Source organism: Oryzias latipes, chromosome 15 (assembly GCF_053564925.1).
Source record: "Oryzias latipes strain Hd-rR chromosome 15, Olatipes_Hd-rR_3.1".
In the NCBI taxonomy this organism is placed as follows: Eukaryota; Metazoa; Chordata; class Actinopteri; order Beloniformes; family Adrianichthyidae; genus Oryzias; species Oryzias latipes.
Window position 1 is genome coordinate 30737543 of NC_136251.1, and position 23603 is coordinate 30761145.

Genomic DNA, 23603 nt, shown 5'->3' on the forward strand with positions numbered 1-23603 from the left:
TGTCAGGACCATACAGGGACTCGGCAAGCGATAATTACGGCTCTAAAGACGAGGTCCTTTGAAAGGTAAGGTGGAGTCATTTGACACATCAAAAGCTCCTCTAATTACCTGGAGAAAACCCCCAACTCTTATATTTCTCATCCCAGCTAAATACATGATCCTATTTGTTCAACCAAACGAATTCTAGCAGCACGCCCGTGTCTGACAGGTGAGGTTTAAATGTCCTGCCGTTACCTGTAGCACACGCCGTCAGTGCAGGGGTTGTGGACCTTGACGATGACGAAGACGTGCTGGAAATGAGAGCGGATGTTCTTGGGGGTGAAAGGAAGGGCCCCCGGCTCCTGAAACACTATGGTGACGATGTCATTGCCGATGTGCCTCTTCCTCAACAGCTGTAAAAAAACAAAAAAAAAACAAGAACAGAGTAAAAAAACAAGAAAAGATGTCCTGAAAAGTATACATGTATAAATATATTACAATAGTGTGGAAAAGGCTTCATTGCCATAGCAAAAAGATTTAAACAAACTACTGTGAAAAGAAGAAAATAAATGTAAAATGTCTCCTGTAGAATGAAACCTTGCTTCAGTCCCACTCCAATGAGTCCATTGGTCTGGGCAGACTTCGCTTAATTTGGTCCTGAACCTTGTGCTTGGTAGACTGCCGTCTACCTGACATTTCTGATGCGAACCAAAGCTTGTAAACAATAGCACATGGCTAAAGGCCTCTTCTGTCATTGGCCAGGAATTACGAAGGCGGGGCAAAGCAACTAGAGGAAGAATAATAAAAGTCCTTATTCACTTCTTCAAAGTTCAACACATTGGACTTTGGTCCTGTGCAGGCGTGCTGCAAGGCGGTTACCAAGGAGACGACGGCCTAGAAGGTACCCTGATAAGTGTTTATGACATATAGATTGTCGACAACACAAGCAGTGTGCGTCACGGCGGATCCGACCATATTTTAATGTGTTGCTGTGTCTTATCGTTGCTCCTTTACTCTGTTTACATCCCATAATGTCCGGCTACGGTGCCCGTTTGGTCCAGTTGTTCCGGTCTGAGAACGGAGCGTCTCTCTGAGCGACTGGAGCTCAGTCCGACAGGAAACGAACTGAGACCACCTCCAAAGACGGGTCTGAGAGCGGTTCCTGGTCCCAGATCAGGGTCCACTTGGGTGTATTCACACTGAAAATTTAGTCTGGATTATGGATGGAAACGAACTCTGGTGGACTTTAAGTGAACCACATGTGTCCAGACTGAATACAGCCTCAATTGTGATGACGCCGTTTTTAGCCAAAATCCAAAAGCCTGTCGTTTTCTAGAACATATTTTCTGCAGAGCGGCAGGAGCCCATCAGAAATTCACCTCCGAGTTGTGCACCGTTGGTGCACACCAACCCCGCCCCCTTCCGTTCTCGTTGCTAAGAGCTCTTTGTGTACAGGCTCTCCTGCTAGCTTACTGCCCCAACTTAACATTACAATATCTGAGTCCGGTTCTGATCCAGATTCCAGCTCAGACCAGGAAAACAAAGACGTTCATGGATCTGTTTGTCTGCAGGTGGATGATCAGAATGGGGCGGAGCAGGGAGCTTGAGGCCCCGCCCAGCGTATTTTCTACATCACATTCGATCTTTTTCAAACAGGATATTTTCGTCTGCTCCTGATTCACAGCGATTTGAGCAAAGATATACTCAAAAAATGCCACAAGAACATGTTATGGTCTTTGGGGACGTGTCGGCTAAAGCGATGAAAGGATTTTGATTGAAGGAGATGGATTCATCCAAACACAATCACCTCTTTCTGTCTGGAATAGGGCTGTCTGAGTCCAAGAGCATCCTAAACAAACAGGATTAGAGGGCACAGAGGTGAATTGGATAGGATTGGGAGGGGGTGAGTGGAGTCTGCTGTGGGATTACAACCAAGGATTAAATTAAACTTTCCCATTTCATGGACACAATTGCAAAAAAGGAGACCCGTCTGCTCTCTAACGCACCACAGCAGAGGTTGTGGATGCCCTCCAGAGAGCAGAACTCCAGAGGCCCGTTTAGTCGTATTCCACAGGTTTAGGCTCTTTGCTCTAATGCGTCTTAAATGGACTCAAAAGGCACTTCCATAAAAGTAATGCAGAGCCTAATAAACTCAATGTAGGAAATTTCTGCTTTATTGAGTTATTGTCCAGCTATCAACAACTGCAGCCACTTAATTCCACTTGTTCACTCAGAGAGACACAGCAGCCTATCCTTTACCACATCAGCCCCAAGGGAAACATTGATTAGAACCATACTATGAGGCACCGTCGCCATGGTGACGGTCCTGCTTTCCACTGATGGTCATTACTGTGGCACAATGAGCCTCTGGGGAAGACCGGCAAGTGTCAGGATTCCAGACCCCCAAAAAGAAGCTGTTCAGCGGCTCATTAGACCCATTAGGCGGCAGTTTGCTCCAACGGAGGCCGCCGAAGCCGCGGCATCCGTCGGGACAATGAGATAGAGTGCAGTTTACCTGCTGCCGGTTGTTGGGTGTGTAGGGGAGCATGGTGGACACATGAAACATCAGCTCGTAGTCCTTGTAGGTGGTGTACAGAGAGTGTGTGCCAGTGGAGTCCGCTGCAAGACGACACAAGAACGGGCCTTAAAACAAACCACCGTCAGGTACAATTCCTGTTCAATGGTGCTGTGAAGGTTGTGAAACGTGTGCGTGCGTTTTGATCCGAGCGTTTCATACTCTTATTATCCAGCTGGGCTCTGTATTTAGCGAAGCCTTTGAGTCGCACTCTCTGACCGAGCAGATCCAGGAACTCGTCGAGCGCCGGTCCCGCGCTCTCGTTGTTGTACATCTCCTCCTCGGTGCTCTGGCCCGCTTTGCAGTAAAGCACCCCCACCTTGTGCTGGAAGCTGAGCTGGAAAGACAAGCACACAGACGGGCGGTGAAGGATTATCCTTTTCCTGTTGCCAAGATGTAACCCACACAACATTCAGACATTCTGCAGAGTATGCACTCCAAGCGAGTGCCAACTCTCCATCATGTCACAGCTGATGTGAGCTCCTTCCAGGAGAGATGAAATCCCCTTTTGTGAAACCGGAGTCAGAACTCTCCGGGGCCCTGAGCAGAGCTCACATCAAGCCCAGCTATTAGCTGCTACTTAAGAGCAGCTGTGGTCCAAAGGGCAGCGAATCCGAGGCAGAAAACGGCAGAATAACTGGAAAAACTTTAGTTTTCTACTCCAAGGTTCACCACAAAGCAGCACTTCTGTTTGGTAAATGAGTTTTGACATTAAATATTAGCAATGTTGAAGTCGAATAATGACTCTGTTTGAGAAAAAAAGAAATGTTTTATTCTCAGGCGGGACACTGGAAAGCCTTAAATAATTTAAAGTTGTCTGGCAGAGGCGCGACCCTTCCCTGCCCATGCTGCTACCGTTTGACCCGGCCTCACTGTCTGAGCAGCGTTACAATTTAAAAAAAAAACAAAAAAACTTTTTTTTCAAAATGACGACTTTTCTGTTGGTTTTATCTCCATGGCAACCATTTTACTTTTTGGTCGCCTGGGGATGACGAACGTGTCTATGCAATTTCTAAAAGAATTGACAAAAGTAAATTTTTTGATCTCCTTGACAACGGAGGTTTTTGTCAACCAAGCCCAGATTCCTTTTATCTTCATATCATAAGTTATATTGTTTTGTTCAGCTTGAGCCAACGATTCATGCATTACATTTTCACAGTAACCAACGTGTTATCAACAGGTGAACGCCGCTTTTGCAAGCTCGCCATGCTAACGCTGTTCAACATTTTTTCCCCAAGTAGCTTCCCAATGATGCTCAAGAAGTTACAAGGCAATGGAACAAAACCCCTATAGGATTAGTCTAAATTTATAGCTGGTACTAAAGAGGTTTTTTTATGGAAAATTTAAGATCACGGCCTCTTCATGAGGTCAAAGGTCAGCAAGGCTGTGGTGGAGGTTGTAGACTTAAGCTGGCGGCTTGCGTGTGAAATTTCATGAAGTTTTCTTTTCCTATATTGTGCGGAATATAACACACAAACAGTAAAAATGGCAAACTAACCATTGGTCATGCATGGCTCAAGTAGGAAATGTCTTTCTGTGCTGCAGGTGGTCATTTTCTCAAAGGGCTCATGATGCAGTCGTCATGACGACTCCTTTATCAGGCAATCAGTCTGCACTGAACTGATGACAGGAAGGTGTTATAGCCAGAGGAAACGGCGTGATGATCGGTTATAATGCAGCCCTCCACCTCTTTTAAGTCAAACTGTATGGACTCACTGCATCTCCAGTTTTTCTCAGAGGGATTTGTCTTTTTATGTAAACTTTTAGGAGTCTAAAGAGCAGAAACACACCGTAGGCACCTCTGACGTTTCCTCCTGTGCTGCATGTGATGCACCTTCAAGAACGCACTAAACGGCCATTTCTTGAACGTCCTTTCAGCTTGTTCACACTGGACTGCTGGTACCCGATACTAGTGCGTGTAGCTGCAGTTGGAAGGGGTTTGGTGCGAAATGTCCTGAATCTTGCTCCAGACCTTTTTTTTCACAGCTCTATTCTGATATTTAAAAGACTTTGAGTCATCCAGTTCCAGACAGGATTACTATTTTCTCCTTCATGATCAATTTTCACTCCCGTGAATCAAAAAAGGACGCCTTTCATACTTCACTAGCAAATCCAAGTCGCTGATTGGTCAGAGTTCTACCGGTTAGCTTTCAATGGCCGCCCGTTTTGTCTGTAGAGCGTGGTGACGTGAGAGTTTTGAAGGTGGAAGCCAGAAACGCGCGTTAACGTGCATTTACAGAGACGTTTCAATGGGAGTGGCGGTCTGAACGAGCGTTTCCGAGCCCGGAGTGAACATATGGGGTAAGATAACTGTCAGAAAAGAAATCTGCACATAGACAAAGTTGTGAACGGAAAAAAAAAAGAATTATTTTCTAAGAAAAGAGCCTCACTATGCAGGCATATTGTTGTATGGATGTTTGGTGACTCCATATATGTGCCTGTGACCTCGTCACATATTTTTTGACAGTAAGTTGACAGGGCAATTTTTGTGTTCAAGGCGAGGGAAGTCGAATTCAAAATGTTAAACGTAAAACTAAATGTCGTGTTTATAGTTTTCGTTTATAGTTTTGTTTATAGTTTAGCGTCTGGCTGAAAAACGCTGGTGAAGTTGAATAAAAACCTGCTGAAAGTGATCATTTTTTCTTTTCTGGTAATAATGCAGCAGGATTTTCTGACCCTCACAAGTTTTCAACAATTTATTTTAAGACTTCCTTCCAGCTGATGGATTTATTGAGCTGAAACAAAATGAGAAAAACGAGAAGCCGTGGATGTTTAGCTGATGGAAATGAGGTCAGCGGCGCCTCTGGGGACCTCTGTGAAGCACCTGAGGGATCCAGTTGTCCCCACATCAAACTGTAAGCACATGCTCTGCAGTGACCCGACGCATCACAGAAAGTTTTTTAAACCTTCACGAAGAATGTGCACGTTAAGCTCCCTCACTAATCCCCTCCCCACACACACACACACACACTGGGAGGCTGAAAAACTTAAATTTGGAAACGAGACAGTTCAGAAGGGAGGAGCTGCATGAGACGATGAAAATGCAGAAAGAAGAGGCAAGGTCACCACTCTGGATTAAAACACAGATTGGCTCCGGGGGGGGGGGGGGGGGGGGGGGGGGGGGGGGGGGGGGGGGGCTGCTGTCTGAGGCAGATGAAAAAAACCTTCCAATAGGAAAAGGGATGCCTGGAAACCGGGCTTATCCTGTTGCTACAGTAACCTGACCTCCATTAACCATAAAAATATAAAAGGGGTTCTCTGCAGTTTTAAGTTTAGAGTGATTACCCCCTCCCCCAAAAGATTCTTAAGAAATCCAATAAAAACTTTTTAAACTTTTCTGCAAAGACGGGAGGCGTTTTTATCAATGCATTCCCCTCTCAGTGGGTGGTAGATTACTCTCTAAACATAGCCTAAGAAAATTACATTAGAGGCAGAATTCTTCTGAACTGAAGCCCTGCGGGTATTATAAGTGATTTATGAACCTAAAAGGACCTCTGGCTTGTTTCAAGTGAGAAAAATATTTCATTTCATGGAACAGACTTCTGCAAGTCTTTATCTAAAATTTCGACTTCCGATTTCTCAGACGTTAAAAATAGATTTTAAGCTGCAGATTTTCAATTATCATCATTTCAGGGAAAAGCGCAGGTCTCCTAAAACAACCAACGACCAAACGACATCAGTCTTTAGAATCCTCGTGGAGTTCCCAGGATTCTGGGGAGGTCGCAAATATAAAAAATCTGCCTCCATCTCGCCTGCGTCTCACCTACTTGTCCCTTACTCCCCCTTCCGTGTTGTACAAGTGTTCTCTACGACCAGCAGCATGGACGTAGAAAAAAATGAGCGTGAACATTTTCTCTCTACGGACTCAGAGAGTGGAGGGGGCTGTGAACGCCATCTCTCTGCAGGACCCTCCCTTCATCAGCCTCCTGTTGTTTAGAGCAAAGATACCAACATAAACAGAGCATGGGGGGGGGGGCACAACGTTTAAACATTCTGCAGATGGTGAACAGCGTTTAAGCTCAAACGAACAAAGTCAGGGCGTGATGATCTCAACAACACATCTGCCCAACGCAAACAACCTTAACGGTTTTGACATATGATTTTCTTCCTTTTAATACCATTATGAGCATATTCTAACCTTAGGTTAGAAGTGGAGCTGCAGGAAGGTACAACATGACAGAAAAACACTTCCTGCTCCTTTACATCTTTAATAATCTCTTCAAGTGGACCGGCCTGGATTCACCAATCCTACTTCTTGTCTTCATGTGAAGCTACTATAGCAAGGAGACGCATGGCTGATACTTTTTATGATAGAAGCCCTTCCCAGGTCAGCTGGATGGATGTGTGGATGCTAAATAAATGTAATTAGACTAATAAGCAGCCAATTCTCTGACAACCAACCAAGCGGCTCTCAACCGGGTAAGTCTCCCAACTCCTATCACAGTTTCCTTAGCCGAGAAGATCTCCAGATCCCACGACGGACCCCTGAGCCGTTTCCAAATGGAGAGAGCGTCAGGTCCTTTGAATGGCCACCTTAAGTGATGCCATAAAAATGGAACGTACCATTGTCGTGCTTGTGGTAGGTGTATGGTGTAGTATTCATAAGGAAAATGGAAGTTGCACGCATTAATGATGTACAGAAGATGCCGAGTCCTTGCAACACTCTAGTCCAGGGGTCAGCGACCTGCCTGTGGTTACTGCATGAACTTTTTTGCCCTACAGGATCACCAAGCGGTCTATGACTTTGATGTTTTGCGTGCCCCGTACAGGTTGGCCCACTTTTCACCTTCAGACAGCCGTGTCCGCCCGTGAGGACAATTGTGACTACAGCTTTAGGAGGAATGGCATACTTGTCATTAGTTAAAGGACGGTCAGAGGATTCTTTTGTTTGTTTATTTGTTTGAAGAGAGACACCAAAAGCTGTTGATACATGAGGAAAGGGCTTTCTGCTGCTGAGAATGTAGGGTGACAGTTCAAAGTAGTGACCCAATGATTTCTCAGGACTTTTATTTTAAGTCAGCAGTTTTTATGCTGTACCTCATGAATGTATTTTAAGTATTTTTTAGTTTATTAGAGTACAGCAAATATTGGCAGTGCAGCGATCCAGACCCTGAGTGCCTGAGGATGCTGGTGGTCGACTCACCCCCTGCTCGTCCAGTTTGAGGAGCTGCTCTGGGACTTTGGGAGAGTTGAGGGCCAGCCTCAGACATGGGATGTTCAGCTCAGGAATGACATACTCCAGCACTTCCTTAAGCGGGAGGCCGCGGGCCGTTCCGTGTCTGGCTGTTGATGCGATGGCATCCTCGAGGATGGCTCCTCGCAGGGTGGTGAGCTGGAAAGGAGAGAAAGTCGTTTGTTCAGTCAAGTCCTTTGTCTGCTATGAGTCATACTGGTTCCAACTTGACCCTTGGCATCGAGTTTCCTGCCCGATTATTCAGTATAATTGCTCCATTAGTGCACCTCTGGACCCCATTAAGATTTCAAATTATGAATAATTAAGATGGATTAACAGAGAAGTATGTTAGGTGTGTTTTTGAACTATTCAGGCCATTAATCTGCCTATGAAGGAAGCAGCATCAAAGCCTGTGTTGTTTAGGCCAGCACATTTACACCCACAAATCCCATTTCCATCCATTTGGTCGGTGGAAGTGGATGTCAGCAGTCGATTGCGGTCCAACAGAGAGGCTTTCTGAAAAGCAGATTACTTAACAGACTTAGTGAGGAGGCCAGTGGGAGACAGAGTGGGGCGGAGCACTGAGGGCACTGAGGCTAAATGATGGAGGAGTAAATGCAAACAGACGCTCCACTAGCCGAGACGTTCAAATGCTGCCTGCGTGCAAACGCTGGGACCGCCATGACCCAGATACTGCACGTCGTTTCACCGTGGAAGTGGTTCTCCAAACCAACCACGGGTATCAGTGGCACAGCCCTGCCCCATGCATCTGTTGCACTTGAATTATTCAGACCAGCAGCACCGGTTTTGGTCGGGACGTGAATGCATGTGTGAGAGCATCAAACCAGTGAGGAAGATGAGGATGACTCTGCTCAGCAGCCGTGTTTGCTTGACTTATCAGAATCATCGGACGCTGAATTGCGCTGGGAGCACATTCACTTTGACTGCTTGATTAGGCAACAGCCTTAAAAAGGCTACCAGTTTAGTGGCCACGTGGTGGAGTGTCTGCTTGCACTGACAAATCTGCTCCGGTCAAATTAAAAGCTCTGCTAAAAGAAATGATCCAGGTGTTTAGTAGAGATGTGGTTTGTGCTACAGATGCCTTACTGCCATCATGTTTGGAAGGACGGAGTTACCTGGCTGGTTCTGAAGCAGACCCGGTAGTTGAACTGCATCCCTTCTTTTTCCTTTCCATCGTCCAGCTTCTCCCGACGAACGCTCACCGCCACGGGTCCAAGATTGTCATCCACACCAAAATAGTTCTGATGTTCTGCAAGTGTGGAAGAAACCCTTAGTGCAAATCAAAGCCTTTAAAAGATTATTTTACACATCTGTGTCAAATGATAATTTGGACCATCTTTCCTGCAGGAAAGTCAGGCAAATGTTAACCTTTTATCTGTTTAAACCAGCAAAAACACCCAAAGCAGATGGAAAGCATCATTTTTAGCATGGTTCTCAGCACGGCTAAGTTTGTAGTATATATGCTAGCTTGGTAAAAAAATAAAATAAAAAGAGTAAAAACTAAGCATCTGCACAACAAAGATGTGTTAAATTGTATTATCTCCAGAATAAAATCATCATAGTCACTTTATCCAGGATCAGACTACATGAGGTCTGATGTTGAACAAAAGAAATCTTAACATTTTGAGCTGCTTGGACAGTGAAAGTGATTCTGTGGTATCAAGACAAGAACTGTCTTTTTTGATGGTTTTTTGTGCATGGAGTTGGTACTCTTGCTGTTTAAATACACACTCGTTGGTTCTCGTGTATTACAAATAAGTCTGAGGAGCAGGTATACAGGTGTACATCGCTGTCTGTCTCTTTTCAGTGTGCCTGTACAGAATTACACCGACAACATGACCAGGCTGCTCCCTTCATGTCACTCAAAGTACGCCGGGTCAGTCTGCGGTGTCCTGTGACCATAAACAGGATTAAAGAGGTGCAGCAGAGATGCAGGATTACCAGGTCAACCTGTCTCATGCACTGTGCATAAAAGAATTGCATAAATGTTTATTTAGCATAAGGCAAGGTCAGAAGGTTCCAGGCAGAACATCCAGTTCGTGCAAAGGTTTTGCAAACAATAGCATGTTAGAATGTAATGGATTCCTGCAAACGCTGGAAGTGCATGAAAAAAAAGGGAGGGAGGGGGGGATAGGAGGCAATCACTGAAATGCTGTTTGCCTCTCTGTGGCTGCAGCCACCCACCATGCCATCACTCTGATAAGCTCACGTCTATTTCTTTAGAGTTGGTTGACCTCTTTGAAAACAATACGAGTCTCACAGCCGCAGGACGTTTTCTGCAGATCATCGGTTCTGAACAGAAACTGACTGGTCAATCAGTTTAGAAAAAAATTCCCAGAACCCTTCTTTAAAATCCTAAAAAAAAAAAAAAAACAGTAGGACTATTGTTTTAAAACATCCTGGTCCTTCTGTTTACATAAAGCAGCCAGCTGACCTACATTTTTTGGACGTCTGACTGTGCAATGCATGGTGCTGTTTTTTTTCCACCCTGATGCTCCATCATTGTAAAGCAGGAAAAACCTTCATTCAGTCCATGTTACCCATTCCACTACAGAGGCCACCACGCTTTGTGTCCAACGACAAATCAAAGCTTTTTTTTTAGATTACAATACTATCCTCTTCACATTGTGTTTGATCCAAAGTTCTTCCTTCCACCATAATCCACAAGTTCTGCTGTTTATTAACTCAATTCAGTGATGCGCGTTCAAGAACGTGCTAAACGTGGGCTCTTTACGCACATCTAGCCCATGGTGTTAACCCTGGACAGGCAGGGAGGGGCTTCTTCTACTTTTTCTTTTGCTACTGTTTGCTAGCACATGTCCGCCATCTACAATTGGAAGAGGCTAGGCGTGAAATTTACCTTTCACGGCTCCATTCCGAAATATGAAAGACTCTGGCTGAATCTCAATTGTTTCTCTACCCCTCTAGCTCCTCCCTGTTGCTCCAATTGTAGGGGCATTTAAGCTGTAGTGGTGTCCGAAAGTGTTTTTTAAGCCGTAGCGACTTAGGGGTGGGTATCCCTCCACTGGTAGGGCGCCGTGGCGTGGAGGAGAGACGCATTTCTTCAAGTGGGTGTGCTCTGAAGCACAAAAGTTTACACCTAAATGTAAATATTGACTTTTTGTATTAGCATGACTTTTTAAAGTTATAAAACCGATCTTGTTCAGTATTCTCCGAGCGCAAACGTAGATGACAGACTGCGATCAAGCGGACGTAGTAACATCCAAATTTGAATACTTTATTCTTTCATAACTCTACGGTTGGAAACATTACTGTCCTGGAATTCCGGTCGGACACAAACCACAGTTATTAATTTCTCCTCGATGAACAATTTTCAAACGGTTGGCACTTCTCTGAATCAGAAAGGACGCCCTCCATACGTGGTTTGACCTGGTTGGTCAAAGTTCGACTTGGTTTAACTTCCATTAGTCGGGTGTTTTGTACGTAGAGCCTGAAAACATTAACAGAAACTAGCGCCGTGTGAACGCGACAGGTTTGAAGCACAAAACACGCATTTATACACTTTTACATAGACTCTGATAGAAAGTAGTTGCTGGAGCACGCATCGTTTGAACAAAAGTTAAGAGTCATATTTTTCTTCCATGTAGCAAACGATCAATAAATCTAAGAACTGACAGATTTTTGTAAATATATTATAGGCAGTCTTTATGATAAACTGACACATTTTCTTGAAAACATACAAATCCCTCACAAAGGAAGCGAGTGGGCAGCCAGCTTCTTACCAAATTAATTTGTTGCTTTCGCCCCAGAACAGCCTGTAGTGATGATGTTCATTTCTAAAGTTCATGTTTAATTAAAATATAGAAAGGTTAGTCTGAGATTAGAATTTTGTAATAGAATACTTTGAATAATTAGGCTATTTCACCACATCGCTAATGCATAATTTGATGTTCCTTTATGAAGAAAATTAAAATGTCAACATCAGTACTATTTTTAAGCCTGCATAGATGTGCTAACATACCTGTGTGTGTGTTTTAGCGCTGCTCCAGGTAGATCTGTGCACACGCGTCGCCGTGTCTTCAGCAAACATGTCCTAATCTGGTCTAAACCCAAAGAGGACGACTCGGATTCAACAAACAAGTCAACCAAAAGCTCAGCGGGAAGCTCTGGGGCTTAGATATCGGATGAAGACAGCAAAGAGGGGGGGAAAGGGGCTCAACACGCTGGTGTCAACATGACAGAAATCAGCATGAATAATAAATTAGTCGCTGAATTCAAAGTAGAACTCACAGCTTGTCAACAAGTGAACAGAGGACAAATGTTCTGTGGGGCAAAAGTTCAAAAGGTGAAGGAGGCCACAGGGCAAACTGTAGCTTTTTACCACTCATCACATGTTGCTGACAACATGGTTGAAAAATGGATTTTCCTGATTTTCATGCCAAATAAAGGCAGGTCTCTGCACCCCCGATGCTTCAGATTTTTCCTTATGAAACACATGTTTCACATCAGTTCGTTGTGCGTCTCCGGCAGGATTGAACCCTGACCCGCGTACATCCACACTTGGTAATGTAGTCGAAAGCTGAAGTTGTTTTCTTAATGAGGATGTTTTGTGAATAAACTCATGTTCGGCCAAAAGCTGTCATGTCTGATGTGTGTATTTGTGGTGAAGAACAGGTGTCGACAGGCTCACAGCCCTAAAATGTACCAACTGAAAATAAATTCACAATTCTTGTTTTTGCAGCTAAAAACAAACCTAAACGCAGAGGGCGGTTTAAACAGGAAAAGGGCTCTGGCATGAACACAAACATGTTTGTTTTCAGTGATTTACAGCCTCTGCCTGTGTGAAGATGCTCACAAGGTGAAAGGTGAAGCAGCTGTTTGCTGGCTGAGATCAGGGGTGGGGGGGTAGTAACTCAATCTGCTGAGAGCAGTAAGACCTGGCCGTGGGTGGAGAGGATTCTGGGTCAGTGTGGAGTTTCCAGTGTCGGTCACATAGGTGTTTTAATGAGGCGAGCTGGGACCTCGAAGTACTTCTGCTGACCTGAAAGCTTCACACGAGGAGTCCTCACACCCTTGCCGCCCCCCGTGGGGAACAGCTGCAGCACACCCTCTCCGTCACCCCTCTTTTCTCACATGACTAATGATAGTATCACTGCAGGGGTTGGGCCAATGTCCCAAGCAGGACGTAGGAGCTCCTCTGGCTAAGAAGCGCAACTACAGCCTCCCATTATATACAAGTCTGGCATTGTTCTGGGCCTTCTTTAAATGGTCCAACAAAAATAAGTCAGGTGTCGAGGTATTTGACCCAATGAGATCTATTTGCAAAGTTGCTCTTATGGAACATTTCAAAGAATCCCGGTTCATTGAAAACTGATTTGAGTGAGCTGTGTGATAAAACTTCAGAAAAGACCATTGGCTGCAAAATAAACTGGACCGAATGACCCCTCCCCCCTGGCATTTCAAACAGGAAGTACCCACTGGCTCAATCCTAAAATCCTTTAGACTTCTGTAGAGAAATAAACAGCTACTGTCTTTTTTGGAGTTGCGTTTTTGTGCATAGAGGTGCGACTTATACTCAGGAGTGTGTGTTAATATTGGGTCATATATTCATTCTTTTTCAGCTTACAACCACTAGAGGGCACTGCAGGTTTTGTGTATCTGGATTTTCTACTGACAGCAACGCAGAACAAGAAAACGCACCGTCCAAAACAAACATGGAGAATCTGATATTTTCCTCCTGAACTTTATCATATTTTTCAATCGAGACATTGTTATTTTTTTTATTTTCTCCTTCCACGGTCAAATTAAGAACAGCAAGACATCAAACTGGGTGTCAGAGACATGGAAGTACCACTGAAAGTGCCATCATTCAGACTCATGCACAACGACATGAAGACTCGAAAGAAATAAACCTGATCTCTCAACATCAACCGTGTCCTCCATGGACCATAAATCAGTCAATGCTGTCATGTAGCAATGAGGCAAAAACTTGACACTAGCTCCTCCCACATGCATTTTTGGCCAAGCTTTGGGCATCAAAGTTGACGTGCATCAAAAGAGGCAGCGGATACAAATTTGACATGTGAAAGGCATTCGGTGTGAATGAAATATTACACTGTGCTTGGCAGATTTGTTTGAAAACCCTGCACTTTTCTCCCAAAAGTGCGAATTATATATATCTAATTTTTTTTCTTTTATTTTTTTTTATTATTTTTTGCTGCCCTTGTCTTGTAATCCGAAAAATACCATTCTTGCTCCGCTAGCTTTATAATTGAAACTTTTTCTTGATAATCCTGCGTTATTCACGTTATAAACTGAAAAATCAGATCCCTCAATAAAAGTAGTAAAAGAGTTTGACAAATTTTGTGTAGCCTGCTTTTAAGTGGTAGGTGTGTGGCCTTCCATCGAGCTCACTTCTGATTGGTAAGAGTGGTTGCCATTGAAACTGATTCGGACATTTTGAGAAAACGACAACTGAATTGATTTCATTGGAGCCCAAAGTAAATCATTTTCTATGAATGACATCACACTCACTCAGTCCAGATCTCTGATACAGTCAATGGAACAGACACTCAGATAAATGCTGGGAATGTGTAAAACCTGGAAAGAATGCATCTTCACCAATGCTCACCTCTCCCATAGAAGTATTTCCTGTAGTAGTAAGCCCCAAGATCAATGTGCTCGATAATGTAGCGTTTGACCTTCTCCCTGTGGATTGGCTGGTTCTCTCGGGGCACCTCCAGAACAGAGACTCCAGCGTTGGTACAGTGGGAACTTAGAGAGGACTCAAAAGAGCAGCTCTCCGATATCCCGCTGTAGTTGGCGCTGTTGGCTCTGGAGAGGGAGATCTTCCTTTCTCCCTCACCACCAATCTCATTGCGAAAGTGCGGGCAGCCGAGTACTAAGCTATTACTCTTTCCATCTCCCTCATCCACATCCAGGTTCTCTTTGGGGTTTAAATCCTCCCTGCTGCCGAGTGGAGACTCAAACATGGGATTTCCACCGCCACATCCAAGCGCTGCACTGTCTGCCCCCGCTCCAGGTCCAACCCCACCTCCTAACACCAGGCCGGGCTCTGCCCCCACCCCGGCGGAGGCGGCTGAAGCTCCAGTGGTGGTGTTCTTCCTCTGACTCAGGTTGAATCTGTTCGCCACGGCTTCACTGATGTTAAAAAGGACGCTCTGGACGTCGTAGTGGGCAAAGCATTTTTGGAAGCTTAGCGGCCGACGGTCGTCCTCTAGGGAGAGTCTCAAGGCATCGCTCTCACTTTTTATTGTCCGTAATTTTCTAAAAAGAGACGGCTCAGCTGACTCTGATTTGAGTCGCCTAATAAATGATTTCTCGCGCTCGCGGCTGTATAGGAGAGAACTGTCTATGTAATCATAGCCTGGAATGTGGATGATCTCTCCCCTGGCAATTTGTGCTGCTGTCTGCAAGCTTGGGGACAGGGAAGCATCACAGCGCAGCAACTCTGGAAAACCCAGAGGCGGTATGCTACGATGGTCCAGGTTATCCACTCTGTAGCCTCTGAGCATCGTGAAGAAGCCTTCTCCACCGAGACCCTGGCGGTCTATAGAAGACGTGCTGCCGTATTCACGATGCAGTGAAGCTCCAGTGTTTGGGTTAACAGCGTTCTGGTCCATGATGTCCTCAGAGTCGATGTCACTTATGGTGACATCGCTATTGCTGCGTTGGCGAATGGGGTGAAGGCCCTTCAATGGGGAGTTGGTGAGAAGGTCGCTCAGTGTGTATTTGTCATTGTAATCCATATCTACACAAACATCTTCTCCTTGCTCCAGTAATTCCACAGTATGTTCCTGCTGTCCATTCTGGAAAACGGATATCACACTCTGGTAGTTTGGAGAAGGCCGTCCATCCCATCCGTCTTTTCTCGGTGGCCACTCTGTCACCCTGGCCCTAACCCCCATTTTAGGCATGGCAGGAGTACCGTTTGTTTTGCCGACACAGTCAGGTTTCACCTGCATGCTGGAGGCTGGTGGTCCCATACTTCCATTCAAGGCTTTAAGTTTCCTGCTGAATAGCTCCTCTGACTGCATAGCTCTGGTGTATTCTTCTGGGCCTCCCACTATTCCCACAAGGTTGGACTTGTTATCTGTCACAGGGCTTAAAATACTCATATCCTGCCGGCAGCTTCCTTGAGGGGCAGATTTTCTGGGCTGGTCCTCATCGTGTCATGTGGTTTGCTCACTGGCAAACAGCAGAGAAGCCCCTTTCCTGAGTTAAAGAAGCAGCCGTCGTCATAAGTCTTTGAGAGCGCATGGCATGGCAGTTGATACACAACATTTGGGTGTCAAGAAAACGTGTTTGAAGCGCACTGAGCAGAGACTTTCTTCGCAGCGTGGAACCAATGCAGACTGACAGCTGGAGGAGTTAGATCTGCAGGAGAGAAACAAACACAAAGAAGGCAATGTTTAGCACACAGCGGGTGAACACTGTAGCAAAAATTTTGACTTTAAAAGTAAAAGGAGCTGTTTTTTACAACCATGACACATTCTATTCTAATGCAAAAGAGAGAGAAAAAGAAATATAAGTGCCCCGTTTTCTGCTAAAAAGTTTCCCAGTAGGAAGATTTTGGATGCTCTCTTCTTGGAACAGCATTTTTGCAAACACTGCTAATTAGCGTGTTCCGTTATGGGTTTATAACACTCTAGATGTGTATGGCTTGCACCAATGTGGAACAGATGGCGGCGAAGCAAATGACAGTAACAGGAAAGCAGATGTTCAGTTAAATGCTTGCATGAACCAATATCTGGTCTAGCATCACAAAGCTTGCAAATCACATGACGGAACAGTTCTGCACTGTGAAAACCTTTCTACAGTGCAGGATGATCAGTCCAAATAGGTGGGTACAGGAAGGTTTAGAAAAAACAAGTCTATTACACCACACTTATGATAAAGAGCAAAGACAATATTGACGTTAAATGACCATTTTTCTTAATAACCTGAACTTTCAAGGACAGAGAAAACAGGTATGCTAAAACATCCGTTTGCTCGTCCTTGAGAATCAGCCTTAAGGTCTTTTAAGGATGCTGGATGAGACGTAGCATATGGTCATCTTCTGGGACAATACCTTTTTAATATAAGACCAGTTATTTGAGCTTCTTGACCATCTAAAAGGAGGACAGTTTTACCAGACAAGTGAGTTATATGTGAGGATAAAGTCTAAAGGAAATGAACAATTTCCAGGAAAACGAAATGTTTCTTTAAATCGACTTCATCCTTTGCTATAAAGGTATGATTTATGGTCCAAAGGGACTGGGAGTAGGGCATTACATTTACTTCAGGAGCTCAAACACAGGTCTACATGGACAACCACGGACAGTAGCGCCGCATAAGAATGGAAGACTTGGGAGTCTTTGAAAATGACCTTAATGCTTTTTTCTTGTTCTACGTAGCTAAATGTGTCCTCATCTCCTCATCCTAAAAAACCGGAAGAGTCACCCAGTAGTCACTACGCATCACAGAGACGATAGCAGCATTTCCTTCTGTGAGGATAATAAGCTCCACCAAAGCAGCCCTTAACGTTTGGTTGCAAACAAGGTAGACAGATGAATGGAGCCTAGTTGTTTCAGTCGTTGTTTCTGCTACATCAACAGACCTTTTATGACAGCTTCAGCTCCCAGACGACTGTTTACATTTCTTTGTGTAATCTGAGTGGGGGGGATAAACTATTTTTGGACAGAAATGTGGGCCACTTCTAAATGAGCTTCAAGCCAGACTGCACCAAATACACTAGAGACGAGTCGGAAACACTTTACTGCCCTTTATTTATTTCTAAAATCCTAGAAAGAGTTGTAGTTAAGCAGCTTTACTGCCACCTACAGGACAACAGCCACTTTGAAGACTTTCAGTCGGGGTTTAGACCTCACCACAGTACGGAAACTGCACTAGTTAGAGTCTCTAATGACTTGTTATTGGCCTCAGAAAAGGGACTACTTTCTATTCTGGTCCTGTTGGACCTCAGTGCTGCCTTTGACACTATCGACCACGGTATTTTACTCCATAGATTAGAGCAGGACATAGGGATCAGAGGATCTGCTCTCCAGTGGTTTAAATCCTATCTGTCTGATAGGTATCAGTTCGTTAATGTAAATGGCCATTCCTCTCAGTGCACTCGAGTCAACTATGGAGTCCCACAGGGCTCAGTCTTGGGACCGATCCTGTTTACGCTTTATATGCTACCCCTAGGAAACATAATCAGGAAACACAGCATTAATTTTCATTGTTATGCCGACGATACGCAGTTGTATTTATCCATGAAGCCTGACCAGAATGACCAGATAGAGAAACTGAACGCCTGCATCAGTGACATCAAGACCTGGATGACAATTAATTACCTCCTCTTGAACCCAGAAAAAACTGAGGTCATTATACCTGGTCCTAAAAACCTCAGAGATGCTCTGTCTGCTCAGATAGTCTCCCTGGATGGTATAAGTATAGCCCCCAATTCCACAGTTAGAAACCTTGGGGTTTTACTTGACCAGGATTTATCATTTAAGGCTCACATATCTCAGGCATGTAGAACTGCCTTTTTTCACCTGCGAAATATTGCTAAGATCAGAAATATACTTTCTAAGAGTGATGCTGAAAAACTCATCCATGCATTTGTTACGTCGAGGCTGGATTACTGTAACTCCTTGTTAGCAGCGTGTCCTAAGAGTTCCTTAAGAAGTCTCCAGCTTGTTCAGAACGCAGCTGCTAGATTGTTAGCTGGAACCAGCAGAAGAGATCACATCACTCCTGTGTTAGTTTCGCTCCATTGGCTCCCAGTTGATTCTAGAATTAAGTTCAAGATCCTCCTGTTAACCTATAAGGCCTTACATGGAATGGCCCCGTCCTATATTAAGGACCTCATAGTCCCTTACCAACCAATCAGAACACTTCGCTCGCAAAATGCAGGACTGCTTGTGGTTCCTAGAATTAGTAAAAGTACGGTTGGAGGTAGAGCGTTTAGCCACCAAGCCCCTGTTTTATGGAATAAACTCCCAGCTCATGTAAGAGAGGCCGACTCAGTTTCTACATTCAAAGCTAGACTGAAAACATTCCTCTTTGGACAGGCTTATTGTCAGACTAGCTAGTACTCAGAGATTATTTAACTTAATGTTAGTTTGTTTAAATTAAACTTAATAATAACTATTTCTTTTAAAAGGCTGCTAGAAGTTGAAGCTGGGGTAACTATGGTGCACTGGGGTTCTGTCCTCTTTCCTTTTTTACTTCTACCCTTCCTCTCCTCGATCATAATTTATCATTTAGTTCTCCATGCCTCTGTTTGGTGCAGTGCGATTCATGTATTGTCCCTCTTTTCCTCTCCCCTCCTGGGGAGTGGGAGTGCTTCCAGACTCCAGTTGGCTCATCCGTGCTCCAGTTCCTGACCGTTTACCTCGCCTTTGCTCCTGCTCCTACACCTGGCTGTGGATCCTGTCTCAGGCTCGACTCGCGCCTTTGACTGTCCCCACAACCACGGCTGGATGAAGCTCGTCTGCTGGACTTTTATATATGTAGTTGTAGATTTAGATAAGTTAATTCTTCTCTAAGATTTCTGGTAAATCGCCTGTCCGTCCTGGGGGAGGATCCCTCCTTCATGTGGGCACCCCTGAGGTTTCTTCGTTTTTTCCGGAATCCGGTTTTTTTGGGAGTTTTTCCTTACCGCGAAGGGGGGTCTAAGGGCAGGGATGCCAGTATAGCTTAGTCAGTTTGTTAGTTCATTTTAGTATTTTTCTATTGAACTCTTTGTATTCGTGATCCTTTTGATTTCATGTTTTACTTCGAAGCCCATCGAGATGACTGTTGTTGTGATTTTGGGCTATAGAAATAAAATTGAATTGAATTGAATTGAATACTAATAAAGTATTCACTTCTGCCTGCATGCATTAAAATACAGGTTGACGCACACATGACCTACATCTGTAGAAAAATATTGGCAATAGAAACTTCTTAGTTAACCCTTTAAAACCGGAGCTACAGCTCTTTGAACAACCGGAGCTCCTCAACCGTTAATGCCATTAACAGAACTTCAACAGATTCTGAAGCAGAGAAAAGCATTTTAGTGATAATATGCAACATTTGTATAACCGAGGTTGTGTCCGAATTCCTTCCCTACTCACTATATAGTGCACTATACAGTGCACTATACAGTGCACTATATAGCGCGTTTGCCATGTTGTAGTGCTGTCCAAATCTACAACTCACAAATCCAGTGCCCAAAGAATTTCCCAGAAGTCTCTGGGAAAAACCAGTGTGCATCGATACAATGCATTGTGTCGGAACAATTTTTGTCAAAAAAAATGGATTAAAATGTATTTTTAAATAAACCATCAACGTTTTTATCTTCAAAAGACAGTGGACTCAAAAATATTCGTCGCAAAACGCTCAAATCAAATAGATTCTAACTTGGTGAAATCGATGACGTCATATCCGCCATTAAAAAAAAAAAAGTAGTGAGCGTGGTGACCGAATTCCTATTAAAATGTAGGGCACTACATAGTGCCGCACTATTTAGTTTTTCAGTAGTTAGGGGTTAGGATATTGCTAATATATATTCTATCACATATTATATATTAATTTTATTGCAAATCGTATTTTACTAACACAAAGTGTTTGGTTTCACTATTTTACTAACGTACAGTGTTGCATTTCCACATTGTACTAACGTTAAGGCTGTTACTATGAACAGGCAGGAAAATACTTGGACTGTGTTTTTTATTTAGTTAATGTCTGTAACCTTATGGTAAATGGCATAAATGGGTTTTACTAATATGGTCCTTTCCTTTTTGCTTTAAGGCCCAAAGTGCTTTACGGTCACATTCCCACCTCCCCATGAACACAAATTAACACAATGATGGGGCCTCCACTGCCGGACACTGGCAGCCACTGATGAGCAATGGGGGCAATGTGGGGTTCAGTGTCTCGCCCAAGGACACTAAGGTGGGAATCGAACCCGCAATCTTCTGATCAGATCTCGACCGATCTACCTCAAACCACAGCCGACCTAAATGTCGCAAATCCTCATGATATATAATGTAAACTAAATATACATGAAAATTGTGACTAACTTAGGGTATAAAAATCTGTTTTAGTGCAAAACAGTGAAATAAATGGCCACCATCAAATATTAAATTTAAATTGGAGCCCAAATCAAAAAATATATGTGTATTTTGATGCAACACACTAAAAGAAAGTCCCGTAAATAGCATGCTCTTCCTATTCCTGTTCTTCTGTTTATTTTTGCTTCAGGAGATTTTTTTTGGATGTGTGTAGTCAACCGTGGCCCAGCTCGGGTTTCTGTCCCAGGTTATGACAGGAGCAGAAGTGACAACAGCAGTCTGCTGACCCAAACCTAAATGTCAACTGCTCAATGAAAACTGCCTCTTCACACTCACAATTAGAGCAAGTGGCAGCAAAAGGTGCCACCTGCCCCAACGGCTTCATCCACGGCGACACTCCTACAGAGGCTTTGACGGACGGCCGACAACAGGAAGAACAAAAGGACAGACACGCTCCAATCTCACCGCATGACAACAAAACGGAGTGCGAGACCTCAATGAGGTCCGAAAAGACGCCTTTTAGAAGGAAAACTGAAGCATCCAGTGTAGTTTGGATTAATGCTTGGAGACGATGTTTCCTTCAGTCGCATTCACAGAAAAAAAGAAAAAAGTCTCTTAAATTTGAGCTCTTATTTCCCACAGAAAGCAAGTTTTGATTTATAAAACAGAATGTTTATTTAACTGACACGTGACCCGTGTGTGTTTGTGTTTCTCCACAGGGTCACAGCCAGGTTACCTAACCCTTATTTCTCGTCAAAGAAAGGGACATGATAAGGCGGTCCGCACGGTGGTCTGGGTTTCCCTTTCCTCTATTAACTACTCACTCCTTGACAATGATTAATGGACGCGTCCCATTCACATCCACCCCCTTGTTTTTTCAGCCAATAGAGAGCTCAACAACAAAATGTGGTCAGCAGAATATCTGCTTCTGCATGACCTCCAGGAGGAGGCTGTTTTACGTCTTCTTTTACTGGCCGTCTGCACAAGAGAAGCAACAGAGGGTGGGCGGGCCACCTTTGACAACAGCCTTTTGCTAGCTGCAGTAATTCCATTACTTCCATTATAGGTTTTTAAGACACAAGGCCTGGAGAACTCGGGACAGGAGTGGAAAGGCAGGATAGGAGAGACAGAGAGGCCTAATTACAGTAATGAACTCCATTTCTGTCTCTGATGTCGGCTAGTCCGCCTTTCATCTTGGTTCATCCAGAGGGGAGTGGCCCAGTGCTTCTGCCAGGTCTTAAAATAATCCTCTGACATTGTGGCCTGATTAAAGGCGCCGCAGATATTAATATGATGTCAGAAAAGTGGGCACAGTCTGTCGACTACTGTGAGATTAATACTTTTTGTTTCACTAATGCCCATCTCATGATGGAAGGACAGAAGCTAAAAATGTCAAAACGGCCCCAAAATATTACAATTTCAGCCCCAAAGGAAAGCTTCAGCGGAGATGGCAGACGGTGACATGATGACGGGGCCTTCCGCTGCTGTTGTCAAATCATACCCATTTTAGAGGGAAAATTCCTATTTATTATTTGTAGAAAATATTTCAAGTGCTGGACTTTTTAAAGAAAAGCCACAAAAATGCCAAAATCGAATTTCAAGACACAAGATCTGTTCCAGGTAAACCTGTAGAGGTCTAAACAACGTGAGCCGTCTTTCCTTCTGTCATCATGTGCTGCATAACTTATGATGTGCTATTTTAAACAGAAAGGTTCACAGAAGTCACACATATTTGCACAACACACCATACTTTGAATACCTACTGCTAAAATATGCAAAACTTCGATTCACTTTTGAGAGTGTGCACAGACTTGTACGATAAAACATGCTCAAAACATGCTAAATTTGCTAATAATTTGCTAGTAAGCAGGAGTTCCTGGAGTTCCAACACGTTCCTCTTAAACATAAAAGGTTCCTGGTGTGTCACAGATCACGTCAGCGTCAGACGGGTTTGTTTTGCTTGAGATAAAGCCGTTCAGCCACTAACCAGCACTTACAGATGATTATCTTTAATCAAACCTTGTGTAATTGTCATATTAATACTTCTGTTTGCTGTGAAGCAAGACGATACTTACTCACGCCCAAAAAAGTGGCGGTATTGTCCTCTTTAACCTCTCCATAGCAGGATGGGACATTTTTGAAAGGCTGCGATCACATGGACACCATCCCAAACTGTGAAGCAGACATGCTTCCAGGCCACTCATTAGCTTCTTGTTACCTGCCTTCTGCTGATAAGCTGCAGCCATCCGACATTTGAATGTGACTCACTGATTGTATCATTCACAAGGAAGATCAAGCAAAACAACCAACCAGGAAGCAAAGGAACCTCCAGGCTTGCTGCTAACGCTTTACCTTCTGCCGTTTGAATCCATAATAGTTTCCAGAGGAACACAAAGACACACACTTTGCGTTTTTGAACTGTGTTCTGAACGGTTTTGCCCCTAAAGTGCTAAAGCCTCCAAAGTGAGCAGCTGTTCAACTGTTGCAATGATAACAGAAGTGCGTGAGTGATGGTTTGGGGCAAAACACACATTCAATTCATCACACTTGCAGTACAAGAAAGACGGGATCACGTCTCAAGCATGTGCCAAACATTTCTATTTTGATGAAAGCTCTTCGCTGGAGCGATTCTTCACCTTAACCAGGTTCCTGCAAAGGAGAGTCTGGGTTTAAAAGGAGCAAAGAGCTGCAAAAGCAAGAAAAATGTATTTTTCTGCCGAATGTTGCTCCAAACGTTTTGGGTGATTTTACTTTGCATGTAATTGTGAGGGAATTATTTCTTAGAAAATCATTATGGGGCTAACCTAGAAAGACCACTTTGACCCCCTGA

The 23603-nt window shown here is 44.0% G+C and overlaps 1 protein-coding gene and 1 long non-coding RNA gene across 15 annotated transcripts in view; both read right to left on the minus strand.

Annotated features, from left to right (window-relative positions):
• LOC144984076 (uncharacterized) overlaps positions 1-22834 on the minus strand; it is a 117749-nt gene extending 94915 nt beyond the window's left edge. The window contains exon 1 of the long non-coding RNA XR_013647709.1: positions 18751-22834. This is a non-coding gene — a long non-coding RNA (uncharacterized LOC144984076). The remainder of the gene's footprint in view (positions 1-18750) is intronic.
• LOC101170868 (signal-induced proliferation-associated 1-like protein 2) overlaps positions 1-23603 on the minus strand; it is a 97768-nt gene that overhangs the window by 45476 nt on the left and 28689 nt on the right. For all 14 annotated transcript variants that reach the window (XM_078931545.1, XM_078931544.1, XM_023963592.2 and 11 more), the window contains exons 2-7: positions 14341-16106; positions 8864-8997; positions 7698-7886; positions 2717-2891; positions 2495-2598; positions 235-392 (exon numbers count right to left, since the gene is read on the minus strand). In XM_078931545.1, coding sequence (XP_078787671.1) covers positions 235-392; positions 2495-2598; positions 2717-2891; positions 7698-7886; positions 8864-8997; positions 14341-15847 — 2267 coding nt within the window. In that variant the 5' untranslated portion in view covers positions 15848-16106. The remainder of the gene's footprint in view (positions 1-234; positions 393-2494; positions 2599-2716; positions 2892-7697; positions 7887-8863; positions 8998-14340; positions 16107-23603) is intronic.